Here is a 17,588-nt window from a genome sequence, read left to right on the forward strand (position 1 = left end):
TTTGGGCAGCGCTGGCTAGGCTCACTGTTGAAGGCCCTTCCATCTCCAGGCTCCTCTGAGGCCATGATCCCAGAGTCTCACTGTCTCAGCCTAAAATGGAGCAAGGCTTCCTTTTTCCTGAGTGTGGGATAAATGGGCTCTTTCTCGTGGGTGACCGTGAGCCCTGGGGGACCATCCCTAAGAGAAACAAGAGCCATTTGCATTCAGATGTACACATGGAGTCTTTAGCCCATGTAAGGAGTGGTCAGAACTTGTGGCAACACCTTGAAATGCAGCCCGTATTAGGAATGGATACAGGAAAGAATTTCAATCCTCCTGAGGAGGAAGGTGAAGACAGAATGATGAGGAGAAGGAGCAAGAAGAGGGGCAGGGCCGGCGAGGGGCCAGGGCTGGGGATGGCACCCCCCCACCCAGGGCCAGGAGACACAGTGCTGAAGGTCAGGCTGAAAAGGCATTTTGGGGAAAGGGGAGGAAAAGTTGTCCATCCCAAGGACAACCCTGGTTGAAAGAACTCTGAGTATTGTTCACAAGATGACAATTTACAAAAATAAGAAAAAGTAACAATTCTTTCTGCTTGTCAACATGAACATCCAAGGACCTTGCTTCTCTCAGTGCCCCACGCTCGTCTGTGAGCTTGTTACTCCCACCAAATAGAAGAGAAAAAAATATTATTATTTATTTCTATGCATGCATGTCAGCATCACAATGAAAGCATAGGGAAAAGTGGTACCAGCAGAGGAAATGGCAGGAATGACTTGTTCTGGAGAACCCCTCAGGTGTGCATGGGTCCCCTTAAGGAGGGCGGAGGGCAAAGAAACTTAAAAAAATTCAGCCCCAGCAGATAAAGGAGCACAGTACAGAATGTACCCTCCCTGCCTGGCCATGAGCCAGAAGAGTGGTCCTCAATCAGGATCCCCCTAAAGATGCAACTCCCCTGTGCCCTTGTGAAGCCACCTGCTCTCCTACAAAGATATACTTGGGATGCCCCATGGGATGCCGGGAAGGGCATGGAGGTCTCTAAGGGGCACTCAGTACCCACCCCGACACCAGTCAGACTAAGACTGGCCCTCTGTGAAGAACCAGGGAATGTGTCCTGGGGCTGGGCACAGCAGTCTGTCTGTCTGTCTGTCTCTCTCTCTCTCCCCCTCTGTGTGTGTGTGTGTGTGTGTGTGTGTGTGTGTGTGTGTGAGAGAGAGAGAGAGAGATGAGGGGAACGTGTGTGTGTGTGATGAGCCCCCAGCTCGTCCAGATTCTGCCCCCCCATCTTTACCACCTACCTCATCCCAACAAGACCCTCCCCACCAGAACGACACCCAAATCCCAGGGCTTGCGAGGACCTCCCCGCCTCCTCGGCTCCCCTAGGCCATGCCTTCCTTCCTGCACAGAGGGTCATTTCTTCTGGAAGCCTGCCCCAGCCCACCTGACCCACAGACCCACCTCCTTCCTCCACAAGAGCACAAAGCACTCAGTCTTCATCAGTTTCTGAAACACACAGACTCGCTGGGCTTATTTTTATACCCACTGAATATTTCTTTCTTAAATATGACCTCCTTGAGGTCAAGACCCTTGCCTGGTATCCAGAACCTGGCACAGGGTCCTAGCCCTGAGAAGGGCTCAAACTCCGGGTGCCCTGCCTACAGGGGTGGGCCAAGCTCCTTTGCTAACATTCACCTGGACACAGGCTGCGTTTCCACAGACATGATTGGAATGAGTCTTTCTGCAAAGAAATATTTGATTCTGCTTTCTGCTAAAGGCAAGTCTCTGCTGTTGAATATTAGCAACAACGGCATTATTCGTCCTCGCCTCTTTGCAATGCCTATCAGCTCACTAACCAGCGAGCACACAGGGAGGAGGAAAGGACAGCGGGGGAGGGGTGGCGAGACCCCGCTTGCCCCCCAAATGCATCAACTGTACAATTTGGTAACTGGTGTAATCAAACTACTTAAGAAACAACTGATTACTAATTGCTATTATTAAGGATGTCAGCATTCCATGATTTTGCTGCTGATATATTATATACAAGTCAAGATGCTACTTGAATTCTTGATTGAAATAGAAAACTAGAGGCATTATGTTGTGTTTGGGGTAATGGTATTTAAGCATCTGGAGGCAAGTTAAAGAAATACTAATTGGGTTTTTATTAAGAGATCTCACCCCGCAGCACGTATAGATAAGCAACGAGCGTGGATGAACATGGGGTGGACGTGGACTCAGTGGAGTTTGTTGATGGAATTCGACTGTTCATTCAACCAACTTGATGCTGAGCACACCGAGCCATCCAGGGGACATCTACCCTCTTTGTCCTTGTGCGTGGAGGGGAACATCGCCCACAGAAAACCCAACCGCTGAACGTCAGTTAAATAAGCACAACCCTTGCCTTGGAGGACGCACGTTTGAACCAATGGCAAGTGTGTGTGTGTTGCTGGTATAATGGACACAGCAAGAGACTAACTGTGAGGTCACCTGGGTTCGTGTCTTGGCTCTCCCATGACCTGTGTGGTCTTGAACCTTGAACCTGTGTAGTCAGTCCATTTCTCTGAACCCTAATTTCCTCATTTAAAAATATGGGATCAGTGGGGTCATCTCTCAGAGTGTTACCAAAAGGGACAAACTAGGGTTCTAAGACCAACGACTTGTATTTATGGAGATTAACAAAACCCTGTTGCCTTCACGGGTGTGGTGCATCCAAGCAGAGGCCTGTGTAGACTGGGCCCCACCTTCAAAGGAATGCCTGGCTCCAGGCCAGATGGGCAGGGTAGGTATTGCTGGATGGGAGGCTGGTCTATGAGCTCGAGTCACCAAATAGCAGCAGCCTTGCCAGAGCCAGCCTTGTTCTGATTGTCAGGAGAATAAGTCCACAGACCAGAGCATGTTAACACTGGAGCCAGCCCCACGTGGAGGCAAAGGTGGAGGAACCACACACAGTGAGCACTTCTGTTAGGTATGCTTTTCCCAAGGCCTATTGTCTTTCCCACTTTCCCAGCTGAAGAAAATAAGGCTCAGAGAGGTTGAGTTCCACATCTCAGGTCCCACAGCAGTAAGAGGTGGAGATCTTAGCTCTTCCTGGTACTCCATAACACCTATAATTGTCCTATGGCTACATTTTACAGAAGGGGACACCAAGACTCAAGTGTCCCCTCACTGGGCAATAGCTTGTAAGGAGCAGCACACAAACCGGGTATGTTTCCTGACTTGTAGTCAAGGGCTCTTGACACATACCCACCCAGAGACATGTTGCAGGAAGATCCATGAAAAATGTCCCCACTGAGGCTGTGACAATACTTCTACTTTACATAACACACATGCACACACACAGAGACACTCACACATGCACACAACACCAATAGCATGGAGTCCCTCGCTTCAAATCATTCAAATAAGAGTATTAAGAAAAAACACAGATGAATGAGTGGGGTGTCTTGGCTGCATAATAGAAACAAAAATGGGGAGCAGGAGGTCAGTGATGACAGGGAAGGATGGAGAGACAAGAGCTCTGTGGTCTCGGCTGCAGCCCTGATCAGAGCATGTGGGGGCAGGGAGACCCTGCTTGAAGCAAAATGAAATTAAACCTTTCTAAGTACTTATAAATCAGCACCTAATGACACTATCCCACCACCAGCCGGAGCATTGCTCTTATTACTTTGATTCACAAGCCAGGAAAAGATCCGGAATTATGCACAAATTATTGTCCCATCTTCTTAATTAACACTGATTGCAAAATTCTTGCTAAAGTCCTTGCTAACAGACTCAATTATGCGCTGCCTGAATTGATTCACCCAGATCAAGTGGAATTTATTAGAAATACACTTTCCTACAATAACATCAGATTATCTTTGAATATAGTTAAATTATTTAGGAATAAAATGGCTCTAGCAGCAGCCCTCGCTTTAGCTTCAGAAAAATATCTCCCATCACCTAGAATGAAGATATCCCTTTGCTTTCTACCAGACACACACCCTAGGCTCCTTTTTTCCTCAGAAGTGGGTTGAATCGGCTTTGGTGAGATGAGATATATGTCTTCAAGCTAATGGTCCAGCTTCAAAGCATATGGGCAGGAAGAAAAATCCTTCAGGGTCGAGTCTCATCTCCCCCCAGTATGAACCGTCACTGCCTGTGGAACACAGTGAAATTGCAATTAGACTAAATCAGGATATTTTCAGAATCAAAATTGAGAAACAGGCTAATAAAGACATAATGTATGCTGATGACATACTTCTATTAGCATCGCTCCCCGGCACACTGGAGAGTTTCGAAAGAACAAAAAGAAACGAGGATAAGAGGGAAGAGGTTTTCTACCTCTCCAGGAAGACAATGGTTCCTGCAACTCTGCACTCTGCTTAAGATAAACATTTGAAGAAACTAATTGGAAATGGCAAATGCACTACCTATAGCCTGGTACCAAATACCAAATCCAGCAGCTGGATATTGAACAGGGTCTGGGCTTGTCCTAGTCACCACAACCTGGCACAAGTAGGTGTATAATAAATATTAATAGACCAACTAACATGTAGAGGAAACTAACAATCTCCTAGGTTGGCCCTTGAAAGATGAACATGTTCTTGACACACTGTGATGGAGAGGAAGGGACTCCAGACCAAGGAAGGAGAGGGAGCAGATGTGGAGCACACAGCCCCCCTTGTGCAGGGAAGTGGGGCCCGGCTGGAAATAGGGTGTGAGAGTCAGAGGAGAGGGAGGAATATTCAGGCAAGCATGTTGGGACCATCCTGTGTGAGGCCACAAATCTAGACATAGGCATTTACACTTACTTGGAAAGCAGTGGGCAGCCACTCAGCAATGGAATGAGATCATCCAATTTGGAAAACATGAAAAACTCCTATGTATGTAGGAATGACAGAGGTGGAGAGACTGGTGCCAGGAGACGTGGCTAGCTGCTCACACCCACTTCCTTGCTCCTTTACCAATAAAATGCCTATGGCAACACAGCATGCCCAGCTCTGAAAACATTTGCAAAAACATTTGCAAAAACATTTCCCCACCTCCCTCAAAGCCAGAGCTGGCCTTGTTCTAGTCAATAATGGGCAAACAGCAGATGGAAGATGACAGGAGAAAGAGTCAGTGAATATGAAAACAGGTCGATAGAGTGTATCCAGCCTGAATATCAGAAAGTAAAATGATTGAAAATAAAATGAGCAGGGACTGTGGGACAATATAGAAGGTCTGACACGTTCAACTGGGGTCCAAGAAAGAGAAGAGAGAGAGGATGGAGCAGAAAAAATATTTAAAGAGATAATTACAAAACATTTCCCAAATTGGATGAAAGATATAAATTTACAGATTCAAGAAGTTTAGCAAACCTAAAGCAGGATAGACATAAAAGAAAGGAGACAAATGTGTGCCTGGTACCTGGATGCTCTATTGGCTGTTGTTGAGTCAAATTTGCCTTGAGAATTAAGAGCACATTTCATTGGCATGAAGGGAAGGAAAGGTATGCAGAGAAAAAGACACAATAACAGTTCCATATTTGGAGGTGCATGTAACTCTCCTTCCCACAAGCCTGCAATCATTCCTTACTGCCTACAGCAAAGGTCAGCAAACTTCGGTCTAAGGGCCAGCTAACTGTTTTTATAAATAAAGTTTTATTGGAACATGGCCCTGCTCATTCATTTACACAGTGTGCATAGCTGCTGTCATGCTACAATGGCAGAGCTGGGTAATTGCCATGAAGACCATATGATGTACAAAACCTGAAATATTTACTATCTGGCACTTTACAAAAAAGGCTTGGCAACCCCTGTCCAACAGTGTACAGTTCCAATTTTATAGCAGGTCTCCAAGGGCCTGAAAGATGTGCTGTGAACTAATCCACCCCACCAACTCTCCCAGCATCCTTCACCCACCCTGTACTCTGGTGACTCTGATTGATAAAGCCTCTACTCAGAGCTCAGTGAGGGGTAGGGGTTGCCCTACAAAGTGTTTGCCAGGAAAATTGACAATTAAACATTTAGAAACATTGACAGCAATTTGACAACTAATATAACACCCACGTGTATGATTACTAGACTTATAATTATGCCTTTTTTCCATTTATTTTTTCTTGTAATTAATTTTAATTGTATTTTGAAAGAGAATCACTCTGTGACAATTTGGGACCAAAAAAAAAAAAAAAAAATCCCTGGTCCTTCATCTGAGAAACCCAGATTGAGAAACCCTGGTCCAAACCAGGCCTCAGTGTCACCCCGAACCCCCAATCTTTCCCTTCTAGGCCTTGAGGCAGGCTGTCTGCTCTCCTGTCAACACTCACACCCATCCTTCCAGGTGACTCAGGGGTTCACAGCTGGGTGCTGTTGCCTTGCAGGATATCTGCTGGGGATCCACACCTGGGAGGGGGAGGGGAGAAGGCAGGATTGACTGTGACCCAGGCCCTGCCATGCCTCAGCCAGCCCCAAGGGGAGGTCTGGAGCTGATCCATGTGTCACAGTTTTCCCACATGGGGTCACCGTGGCAGGACCTATCTACCAGTACCCATCAGTCATCAGATCTGCCACATTGAAAGCGTATTCTGGAGTGAGGAGCCTCTCTACCCAGAAAGAGCTGACAGCCTGGCGACAAGTCCTCCCTAACAGCGGGGTCTGGGCAGCACACCTCTGTGTCCACCGAAGGTCTCAGCCCTGGCATGCACTGCAGCTCTGATCCCTCAGACCTGCTGTCTGTGGCTTGCTTCCCTACCAGGTCCCTGCTCTGCCTACCTGATCGCTGCCTGTTCTCCCGAGCACCCACCTTCCAGACTGCACTCTGGGCCCCACCACACAGCCCTGAGGCCAGGGACACTTGCCTCTTGCTCAGCCCAAAATAACAGGACACAGGGCCTCCACATGGGCCAAGAGGAGGAAACAGACACCCTCTGGGACCATGAGCTGTCTTTCCCTTCAATTCCCTCTGTGCTTTGCGCAGGTACCACCTTCAGAGAAAGCCTGTTCTACCCCTACTTCTTGTCACTCTGATACCTTTCCTGATACGTTCTCATCTTCACACCTGCACCCCTATCGATCTATGATCTCACTCCACTTGCCAGCTAACGGTTGTCTGTCTCCCTCCTGATAAGCATAACCCTCCTTAAAGGCAAGGATTTCCACTCTGAATCTCGACAGTACCCGAAAAATGCCCTGTATGTGTACACTCAATACAGAATATTTCCAAGTGGTGTAGAAATTTACCCTTCCACCTGCAAACTCTAAAAGTATCTGTGTCACTAAACTCTTCCAAAACTCAATTTTTAAAAAATGTTTCACAATTCAACACGCAAAAAAAAAAAATCTCTTATTTTAACACCCATTTTAAATTAGTAAAGTTGGGCTTTGTATATGTTTAGTAGTCATTTCTACTTCTATGCCTTTCCCTATTTTTCTGTTGAAACTTCAAAGTTCTCATTTTTTAATTAATTTTTATTGGAGTATAGTTGATTTACAATGTTGTGTTAGTTTCTGCTGCACAGCAAAGTAAGTCAGTTATACACATACATATATCCACTTTTTTTTAGATTTTTTTCCCTTATAGGTCATTACAGAGTATTGAATAGAGTTCCCCGTGCTATACAGTAGGTACTTGTTAGTTATCTATTTTATATATAGTAGTGTGTGTATATGTCAATGTCTCCCAATTTATCCCTCCCCCTGAAGTTTCTACAAACTTTGTAGAAAAAAGTTTGTTTTCTACATCTCTATTTCTGTTTTGTAAATAAGTTCATTTGTACCATTTTTTTAGATTCCCCATATAAGTGATATCATATAATATCAAAGTTCTCATTTTTTGCAAACAGAAAAATAAGGACAACAAACTTTAAATTCATCAGACATCACTGGGCCCGTTTTACTCTGTACAGAGTTGGATAACCAACAAGGGCCTGCTATATAGCACAGGGAACTCTGCTATATATTTTTGTAATTTTATGTAACAACCTAAATGGGAAAAGAATTTGAAAAAGATTAGATACATGTATAACTGAATCACTTTGCTATACACCGGAAACTATCACAACATTGGGGTTTTTTGTTTGTTTTTAAATATTTATTTATTTGTAGGCAGGCTTCTTAGTTGCGGCATGCAACTAAGTTCTGGCATGCAGGTGGGATCTAGTTCCCTGACCAGGGATTGAACCTGGGCCCCCTGCACTGGGAGTACAGAGTCTTATCCACTGTGCCACCAGGGAAGTCCCCTATCACAACAATGTTAATCAACTGTACTCCAACATAAAATAAAGAGTTAAAAAAAAAAAACAAAAAAAAATCTTGTCAACTATAGGACCAGTAAATGTCTCATTTCTAGAAGAGATGTAAAGGATGATAGGGCATAACCATCAGACCAAACCAACTTCAGGAGAGAAGCATTTTGCTCCCTGTGTGAGATTCATAAAAAACAATCAGTCTGAACAGGCAATTTGTCTCAAGAGGCAGGAGCTGCAATTTTATCATGTAATTAAATCCCCATGACAGTTGTAAAGAAACTTCGTCACCTTTATCAGGGAGAGCTTCAATGAGATGCTTTCCAGCACCGTCCCCAGGGCTGTTTACTTGCGGCTGTGACTGCCGAGGACCGGGCTGCTCCATCTCCCCCTCAGCCACAGCAGAGGGCAGCGCTCAAGGGCACCTTCACTTCTGAGCCTCTAGAAAAGCCCTCCTGGGCCCTGGATGAAAGCAGCACTTGACCTTTGGATGAGACGGCATTTGTAATGAGAAGTGACCTTGTTGCTTTACAGGATCTGCACCAGGCTGGGTAGCACTGTCAGGAAAATAAGTTAGCAAGGTGTTTTCCCCCTGTATTGTATTCTTCCACATGATGGGAATGAGATTTCTTAATAATATGAAATCAGTACAGACAATTTAAGTCATTATTAATAGATACACTTGATCTAAGGAAGTAAAATGTGTTAATGTTTTGTTAAATGAGGTGTGTTGTGCTAACATTGTTATTTGGAGAGAAGGTTAGGATACGTTAATATTTTGGATGTTAATGTCTGTGTGACTGACTCTGGTGGATGGCTGTATGTGTCCTGAGCTCTTAAAAGCAGAGCCTTACATACCTGCCCAGTTTTGTTTTGTTTTTTTAATGTTTTAAATTTTTTGTGTGACTTGCTTCTTTCACTTACATTTTTTTTTTTAATTGTAGTATACTTGATTTACAGTGTGTTAGTTTCAGGTGTACAGCAAAGTGATTCAGGTATACAACCTCTAGTGCCAGAGGCAGGGGACCCCCGGCAGTGAGTTTCAGCCATGTGATTCACAAGGACAATAGGATCCTATGGGCCCGGGGTGTTAATGCTGGTTTGGAGTATTGATTGAATCAGCGCATTGCTCTGGCCTGCTTACATCTTTTGGAATCCTGAGTGTGTCACGCTCCACGCCACCCACCAATTTGATACCCACACTTGAATCATCAATAAGCATATTGCACAGTATCACGCTGAAAACAGATTCTGGGCTTCCCTTTGAGCAATGGCTCTCAACCTTGGCTGCGTGTTAGAAGCACCTGGAAAGTTTCTTACTGTCCAGATGTTTGGCCTGCACCCTCGAGTCCATTACGTCAGAATCTCTCAGCTGGGGATCCAGGCATCAGTGTTTTTAAAACTCCCTAGTGATTCTATGCTACAGCCACTGTTTTACAGGTACCAGGTGTATTATTTCTCTAGTTTGAGTTTTTTAGCAAGATTTCCCTAAAGAAATACCCATATTTTTTCCATCTTCTCTAAAATATTTTCAACCTTCCATTACAGGTTGAAATATTCATACCTATGCCTACATCTCCTTGCATATTCATGAGATAGCCATGTCACAAAAGAAAATTCTTTTAGTCCAAGCTGACTTCTTCCTAGTGACCCACAGAGCTCCAAGTGCCCCCACTTCCTTTTCTAAATACTCCCAATACATTCTTTTTGTGACCCATTTAGGGGTCTTCTCCAGGAGTGACGTCAGTTCAGACTTTGAGGAATCAAGTTCTTTTCCTATTTGAAAACTAAAACTCTAGTCTTCTGGCCCTTCTTCTGTTTTATCCAGTTTCTCAAAGATTTTGACAATTGCTGAGCAACTTTGCACACAAATTCACTCTTGGAAGAAACTGTTTTCATATGGACTGAAGTAGGCAGAGAAGATTAGACTTGAGCTGCATCTTAAAAGCTATACATTGCCTTTTAACCAAGCTGAGGAAGGTGAGGGTGATAAAAATGAGATACAAATGGTCCTCTGCCCATATTTTAATTGGATTGCTTGTTTTCTTGATATTGAGTTGTATGAGTTCTTTATATATTTTGCATATTAACGTCTTGCCAGCCATATCATTTGCAAATATCTTCTTCTGTTCAATAGGTTGCCCTTTTGTTTTGTTGGTGGTTTTATTCACTGTGCAAAAGTTTTGTAGTTTGATTTGGTACCATTTGTTTATTTTTGCTTTTGTTGCCCTTGCCTTAGGAGACATATCCAAAAAAATATTGCTAAGATTGATGTCAACAAGGTTACTGCCTATGTTTTCTTCTAGAAGTTTTATGGCTTTAGCCCTTATATTTAAGTCTTTAACCCATTTTGAGTTCATTTTTGTATATGGTGTAAGAGAGTGGTCCAGTTTCATTCTTCTCCATGTAGCTATCCAGTTTTCCCAATGCCATTTATTGAAGAGATTTCCACATCACATATTCTTGCATCCCGTGTTGTAGATTCATTGACCATAGGTGCATGGGTTTATATCTGGGCTCTCTATTCTGTTCCATTGATCTGTGTGTCTGTTTTTGTGCCAGTACCATACTGTTTTAATTACTATAGTTTTATAATTAAAGCTATAGTAATTAAAGTCAAGTCTGAGCATGTGATACCTCCAGCTTTGTTCTTCTTCCTCAAGATTGCTTCAGCTGTGAATTCCCTGGCAGTCCAGTGGTTAGGAGTCAGTCCTTCCACTGCTGGGGCCCAGGTTCAATCCCTGGTCAGGGAACTAAGATCTGGAAGCCTCTAGGTGCGGCCAAGAAAAAAATTTTTAGAAAAAAAAAAGATTGCTTTGGCTGTTTGAGGTCTTTTGTGGTTCCATACAAATTCTAAGATTATTTTTTCTAGTTCCGTGGAAAATGCCACTGGTATTTTGATATGGATTGCATTGAATCTGTAGATTGCATTGGGTAGTATGAACATTTTAACGATATTGATTCTTCCAATCCATGAGCACCAAATATCTTTCCATTTGTTTGTATCACCTTCAATTTCTTTCCTCAATGCCTTACAATTTTCCAAGTACAGGTCATTTACCTCCTTAGGTAAGTTTACCGCTTAGGTATTTTATCCTTTTTGATGCAATTGTTAATGGGACTGTTTTCTTCATTTCTCCTTCTAATAGTTCATTATTAGTGAAGAGAGATGCAAAAGATTTCTGTATATTAATTTTGTATCCTGCAACTTTACTGAATTCATTCATTAGTTCTAGCAGGTTTTTTGTGGGTTTCCTATATATAGTATCGTGCCACCTGCAAATAGTAACAGTTTTACGTCTTCCTTTCCAATTTGAATGCCTTTTATCTCCTTTTCTTGCCTAATTGCTGTGGCCAGGACTCTATGTGTGCCTTGAGAGTAGATGTGTTATATCTTTTTGTCTCTGAATCCCCAAAACCTAACAACACGCCCTAGAACATAATATTACACAAATAATTATTGAATGAATAGATGAATGGGTGGGTTGATTTTCAGCCCTTTGTGGAGTTTTTTGGTTTTGTTTTTATTTTGTTTGACTTTTTTTAATGTAGTAGTCACACATTCAGCTCTTCTTATTCTTTAAAAATAACACCAGCTCTGCCATGCTCCTGAACTAATCTCCATGTCCTACTTGTAAAACTAATTCTGTCTACCATGAGCTATTTTTAAAACTCTCACAAAGAACCAAGTCTGTTTCTGGACTACTACTCCCTACCCACTGAAATCAAGCTTGAGTATTTACAGCGCTGTTGACAAATATAACACTTGGAAAGCTAAATTTAGCATAGAACACGGGGGAACGGCTCTAATCCCTGGACTCACCTCCAGTGTCCCACCGCTTTTAAAAATAACCCATGACAACATGTACCAGGTACAAAAGAATGCTCCAATTTAAAATGCAGGCTCCAGTTGGATCCTGGATTATAGCTGTACATGAAAAGTCTTTCAGATATGTATCTAATTACAAACTATCAGTCTGAGAAAATAACAGGGCAAAATGGCTATGTTCAAAGAAATGAAATATCCAAAGAATTAATATTGCTACTGAAATGAATAGAGCACTGACATAATATGGAAATGAAGAGGGACGAGTAGATGACTTCATTCTAGCGGACATTGCAGAAGGGAAATGGTCTCCATAGTGTTGCTGTTTGTCATTCTCCATATGCTCTAGCCTCTTGTGTCTAATGAAGGCTGCATGTGCCTTGCAAACACGGTCTGTATATTCTTTACCACTGCATTTCCCACAGCACCCAGCAGCGTTCCAGGTCACCCCACCCCCCACGCTGTCTGTCATCAATGTGAGCCCCTCAGCCTTTGAGGCACAGTCAACACCACTTATCTGCCTGGCATCACAGATAAGCAGACAGATGGCTATACCTCTCCCATCCCAGCACCCTGCAGCCCCCTTCTGTTGAGGAGATGTGGGTTTTACCATTTGGGGGAAAATCCAAGCCTTGGGTCAGCCTGGGCAATACAATTATGCCTGCAAATCAGGTCTATAATGAGGGTAAAACACACCTTTATTAAGTCGTAAGTACATCCAATTTCCCCTCCATTCTTTACAGCAAGCTCTGCTAAGAAAGGCCAAGGGTATTCTGCTGGGTCCCCCTTTTGTGGAAAATCTCAATGAAAGGGGCACCCCAGGGGCCAAGTTGTTCTGAGAGATCCTGCCTAGGCTTCAGAGGGGCTTGGGCGGGGGTGGGGGGGGGGTGTCAGGGGGCGGCTTTGAGGAGCAGAGGAGAGTGAGAGAGAGGGACATGGGAAAAGAGGGTGCTTACGAAGTCCAGCTGTGACTAAGGAGGTGCTGCCTCGTGAGCGCTATCCCTTGACGTCAGGTCTTTTTTCCTGTTGTCTCTATGCTGTTGGTTGAACTGCAACACCACATAGCAATGGATCCCAGGGTCTCTGGGCTACCACCAGCACCAAGAGGGTGGTGGCTACTGATATTCACACCTCCCACCCACAGAACATCTGTGCAGAACTCTCCTGGGCAAGGGCTCCACCACTTCCCCCACCCAGTCCAGGCAGCACCCTCCCAACCCTCCTACTTCCCTCTAGCCTCTGGTCACGTTTTTTATTATAACTCACATAGACGTGGCACAGGAGCCTGCAACCCAACTGCCCATCCCAACCTCCTAGCAGGGAAAAAACAAGAATTGGAAAATATATATGAGAATTGCATTTTATCTATAAGAAAGAAGAAAACTGATTATTTTTTTAAAACTTTCTATTGAAGTATAGTTGATTTACAATGATTCAGGTGTACAGCAAAGTCTCAGTTTTATATATATGTATATGTATATGAACATATGTTATTTTTAAGGTTCTTTTCCATTATAGGTTATTGTAAGATATTGAATATAGTTCCCTGTGAGAGGTCCTTGTCGTTTATCCATTTTATATATAGTAGTGTGTATCTATTAATCCCAAATTCCCAATTTATCCCTCCCTCCCCCACATAAGTTTGTTTTCTGTCTGAGTCTATTTCTGTTTTGTAAATAAGTTCACCTGTATCATTTTTTTAGATTCTACATATAAGTGACATCACATTTGTCTTTCCTTGTCTGACTTACTTCACTCAGTATGATCACCTCTGGGTCCATCCATGTTGCTGCAAATGGCGTTATTTCATTCTTTTTTTATGGCTAAGGGATAGTCTATGATATATACGGACATGGAGAGTCCATGCATAGCTCATGGCTATATCATGGACTATCACTCAGCCATAAAAAAAGAAGCAAATAATATATGTATCACATCTTCTTTATCCATTCATCTGTCAATGGACATGTAAGTGTTGCTTCCATGTCTTGGTTATTGCATGTAAATAGTGCTGCTGTGAACACTGGGGTGCTTGTATCTTTTCAAATTAGAGTTTTCATCCTTTTTGGATATATGCCCAGGAGTGGGATTGCTGGATCATGTGATAACTCTATTTTTAGACCTTATTAATTTTTAGACAATAAAATAAGGGCCTGAACTACAGTGTAGCAAGTAACTAGTGAGTTACTAATAAAAAGCTGTTACCATCCATTTCAAAAAAAATTGTGGCATCTCTCATCTTCAGCAAGGGATTGGATTTTGGGACCAGTTCTCAACAACTGGAAGAACCTCAGAGGCCACCTGGGGCCCCAGATGATGCCTTTGGGAATCCCTGGTCTGTCCTACTTCAGAGCCTCCCACCGGGGGACACTTGTGCAGAGCCTGGTCATTTGCAGTGTCCAGCTGAGCCTCCCTCACACAGCCTCAGGGCTGACACAGCCCTCAGAACACACGTCCAGTCACCACTGGCCACAGGAGCTAAGGAAGTGGATGGGATGGAAGCAAGAAGACATCTTATAGAGCAGGAAAGAGAAGCCCCGCTTATTTTAGGCTGTCTACCCTTTTCGCATGGAGAGCTGTTTGGGAGATATACAGATGTGCCTGTCTCTGGAGTTTACATCTATACAATCACAAAGGTTGGCTGAGCTCTTTGGCCTCTCAGTGGTCACATGATGCTGGTCATATCAAGTAACCATTATCACATCAGGGCCCACAGAAGCTATAAATACACCACCACCGAGCCCCAACTGGATGACAATTGAGTCATGACAATAGAAATAGCTCACACTCCATAAGACCATCTTTCCCCTTCCTGGAGAACTTTTCTGAGATCATCGGCGGCATTGCAATGAAGAGACAGCCAGAGCCAGTTAGAGGGACGCTTCAGATCTTTCAGAGTACAGAAAAAGAGCCTCAGGCAAGAGCTGGGTCACCGGTGCTCGAGTACCATGCTGCCTTGGTCACAGGAGACCTGGACCGTCTTAAGCTCCTCATGGACCAGTTCTTCCAGGATGCCAACGTGGTGTTTGAGATCAAGAAGGATGAGATGGAGTGGCAGGTGAAATCCTTGGGCACGTTTGGACTGTCAGGTACCTTTACTCCTTTAAAACCCAGTTATTTGTGTTTTTTAAGGAGCTACTAACACACCTCTGAACGTATAGCTCCAACATGTAGACAGCTCACACTGGTGCTGCATTTAACAGACTCGAGCAAAAGACCTCTAGGAGCCAAACTTTGCGTGCACAATTTTTAAGGTATAGTTTTTAGGTGAGAGATGCGAGAGATCAAATTGGAAAGGCCAAACTGTCAGTGAGGAGGGCCCATCCGATGCTGGAGGTGCCTCTTGTCTTTAAAAAGAGCTTTGGTTTGGGTGCTGATCTGCCAAAGCCTGGATCTGGCAGCCAGAGAGTCGAGAGATAAAGTGCACCTCTCCTTCAAGTGCTCCCGCAGCGGGGCCTGGCGAGCAGCACTGGGCAAGTTTCCTCTGTGAGTCCGTGAACACTACAGCTCCAGTGGGGAAGCTGTAGCGTCATGGAGGGAGAGCTCTCGGAGATGCTCCTCCTGGAACCCAGGGGAGCCTGGGAAGGGGGACGAGGGGGAGAAACCAGAGGTCCTTACGTCGTGTATGTCTGCTTTCTTGTTGCCTAAACACTGTAGCTATGTGCCCGGCAGGCAAACATACTTGGCGGCAAGTAGAGAGAAGCCCCCTCGCCCCCATCCGGGGTGGACAAACTTGCTGACCCCCAGGCTGCAGTGCAGCCCCCATAGCTGGCATGCTGCATTGGGCACCCTTCCTCCCAAGTGTCCGGATGCTACACGTTTACCGAGAGGGCTCATGTGTTAGAATCTGTGAGGATTTGAGACTCTGTGGTCAGTGCGCCAACGGCCAGTGCCCCATGGCCCTGACTTGTGAGCTCTGGCAGGCCAAGAATGAGGCAGCATGGTTTCCAAAGCACTGACCCAGTCTGCGTACACCTCACACGGGAAGAAGGGAATAAACCCAAACCCTGCCAAAGGGCTAAGCAGCTCAGAACACCCAGTACGGCGGCAGGGGCTGCGAGAAAGGCGAACGCAGGTCTGGCCTAGGCTGAAACCCCTCCCAGCCAAAGGCATCCCAGAGCCTTTCAGGGCCTCCTTTCCCTCACCTGTCCCAGATGGGGTGTACATCTTCCTCCAAAGGGCTGTGTGATGATTCAACCAAGCATGCCAACTGCTTGGATGTTCAATTAATGTTCTTTTATAATCACGTCTCACAGCCCTGGACACACACACATGCTCAAATGTTGCAATTTCAAACAGATATTAATGTTAACTCACGGTTTGAATCAAAGACTCCTTCCTCTCCCCCCTCAGTCTTTCCACCCTTAGGTCTGCTGTGTTTCTGTGGTACATCTATACGACAGGAGATCAGACCATCCTGGCAGTGAAGGGACGTGAGCTATTACCGAGCAAAGGGCAGCCCCAAGGGTCAGTGCAGGCCCACAGCCTCGGTGCAGGCTGGGAAGAAAGTATGGACACTGCTGGAATCCAAGCTCTTTCAGCTCAGCCACCTGAATTCTCCCAGCTGGGCCAGCAACAGAAATGACCAAACCCAGGCTGAGAACAGCGGCCCCCGCACAGCCCTCGCTCATACGAGGACTTCCTGGTGGCCGGTTCAGCTCCTCCTGAAGGGAACCATGGGGAAGGGACACAGGCTCACAGTGGCCGGCCTCTAGTTACCACAACCACGATGGGATGCTGGCCCCATCGAGCTCGCAGTCCCAGGAAAGCATCAGCATGGAGGAGCTGATGTTTAGAGGGAGGTACCACATGGGGAGAAGCCTGCTTCTGTGTTTCTCCTGGTGGCAGAACCTGGACCCAGGGGGTGGGAATTGTAGGAAGCTGGTTGCTGATTCAGGATTACTGGTTGAGAGAGCTGCCTCAGGGTGGGATTCCCCCAGAGGCTGATGGAAGCCCATCACTGTCACCAGGGACCTGGAGAAGGATGCTGGCCCTAAGCTATGGCTGAGCTAAATGCCCATCCAAGGCCCCTTCCCATCAGTCCAGGGGAAGACTTGGGAATCTTGGGTGGGTGAACAGAGCGGCTGATGGTGGGTGGAGTAGGGCTGGGAACGTAGCATGCCCTAGAAAATGGGGTACCCCCTTCCTTGCCCCTCAGTAAGGAAACTTCCTATCAGGAAAATGCATAGAATCAAGAACCAGGAGCCGGCCCAACAAGAATGCAAGGCATTATTATGGTCAAGGACGATATCCATCCTTCCCCGTCAGATCAGACCTGGCCTTCATTGGGCAGGGCAGCTCACACCTATGCAAGTCCACGTCCCCAGGGCCTCCGGCCACCATCACCCACCACTAGGATGACAGGCCCCCTCTTCCCCTGCCAGTGTGCACAACCTCCAGGCTGGGCCTTGGGGACGTGGGGCGGGCTAGAACCATGCACTGCACGGAGGTAGGTAATTATGAGTGGTCTTTCAAAACTGCTCAGCATGGGTCCCGGGAAGGAGGTGGCCTGTGAAAAGGGTCTCCTCCACAGCTCATTACAGCCACGGTATCGATTCTTCCATCATTATCAGACGGCATCCC

At 45.3% G+C, this 17,588-nt stretch overlaps 1 protein-coding gene across 1 annotated transcript in view; it reads left to right on the forward strand.

Annotated features, from left to right (window-relative positions):
* Positions 1 to 17,588, forward strand: part of ASB18 (ankyrin repeat and SOCS box containing 18) — a 59,713-nt gene that overhangs the window by 3,986 nt on the left and 38,139 nt on the right. The window contains exon 2 of the mRNA XM_057746732.1: positions 14,972 to 15,094. Coding sequence (XP_057602715.1) covers positions 14,972 to 15,094 — 123 coding nt within the window. The remainder of the gene's footprint in view (positions 1 to 14,971; positions 15,095 to 17,588) is intronic.

Source organism: Hippopotamus amphibius, chromosome 8 (assembly GCF_030028045.1).
Source record: "Hippopotamus amphibius kiboko isolate mHipAmp2 chromosome 8, mHipAmp2.hap2, whole genome shotgun sequence".
NCBI lineage: Eukaryota > Metazoa > Chordata > Mammalia > Artiodactyla > Hippopotamidae > Hippopotamus > Hippopotamus amphibius.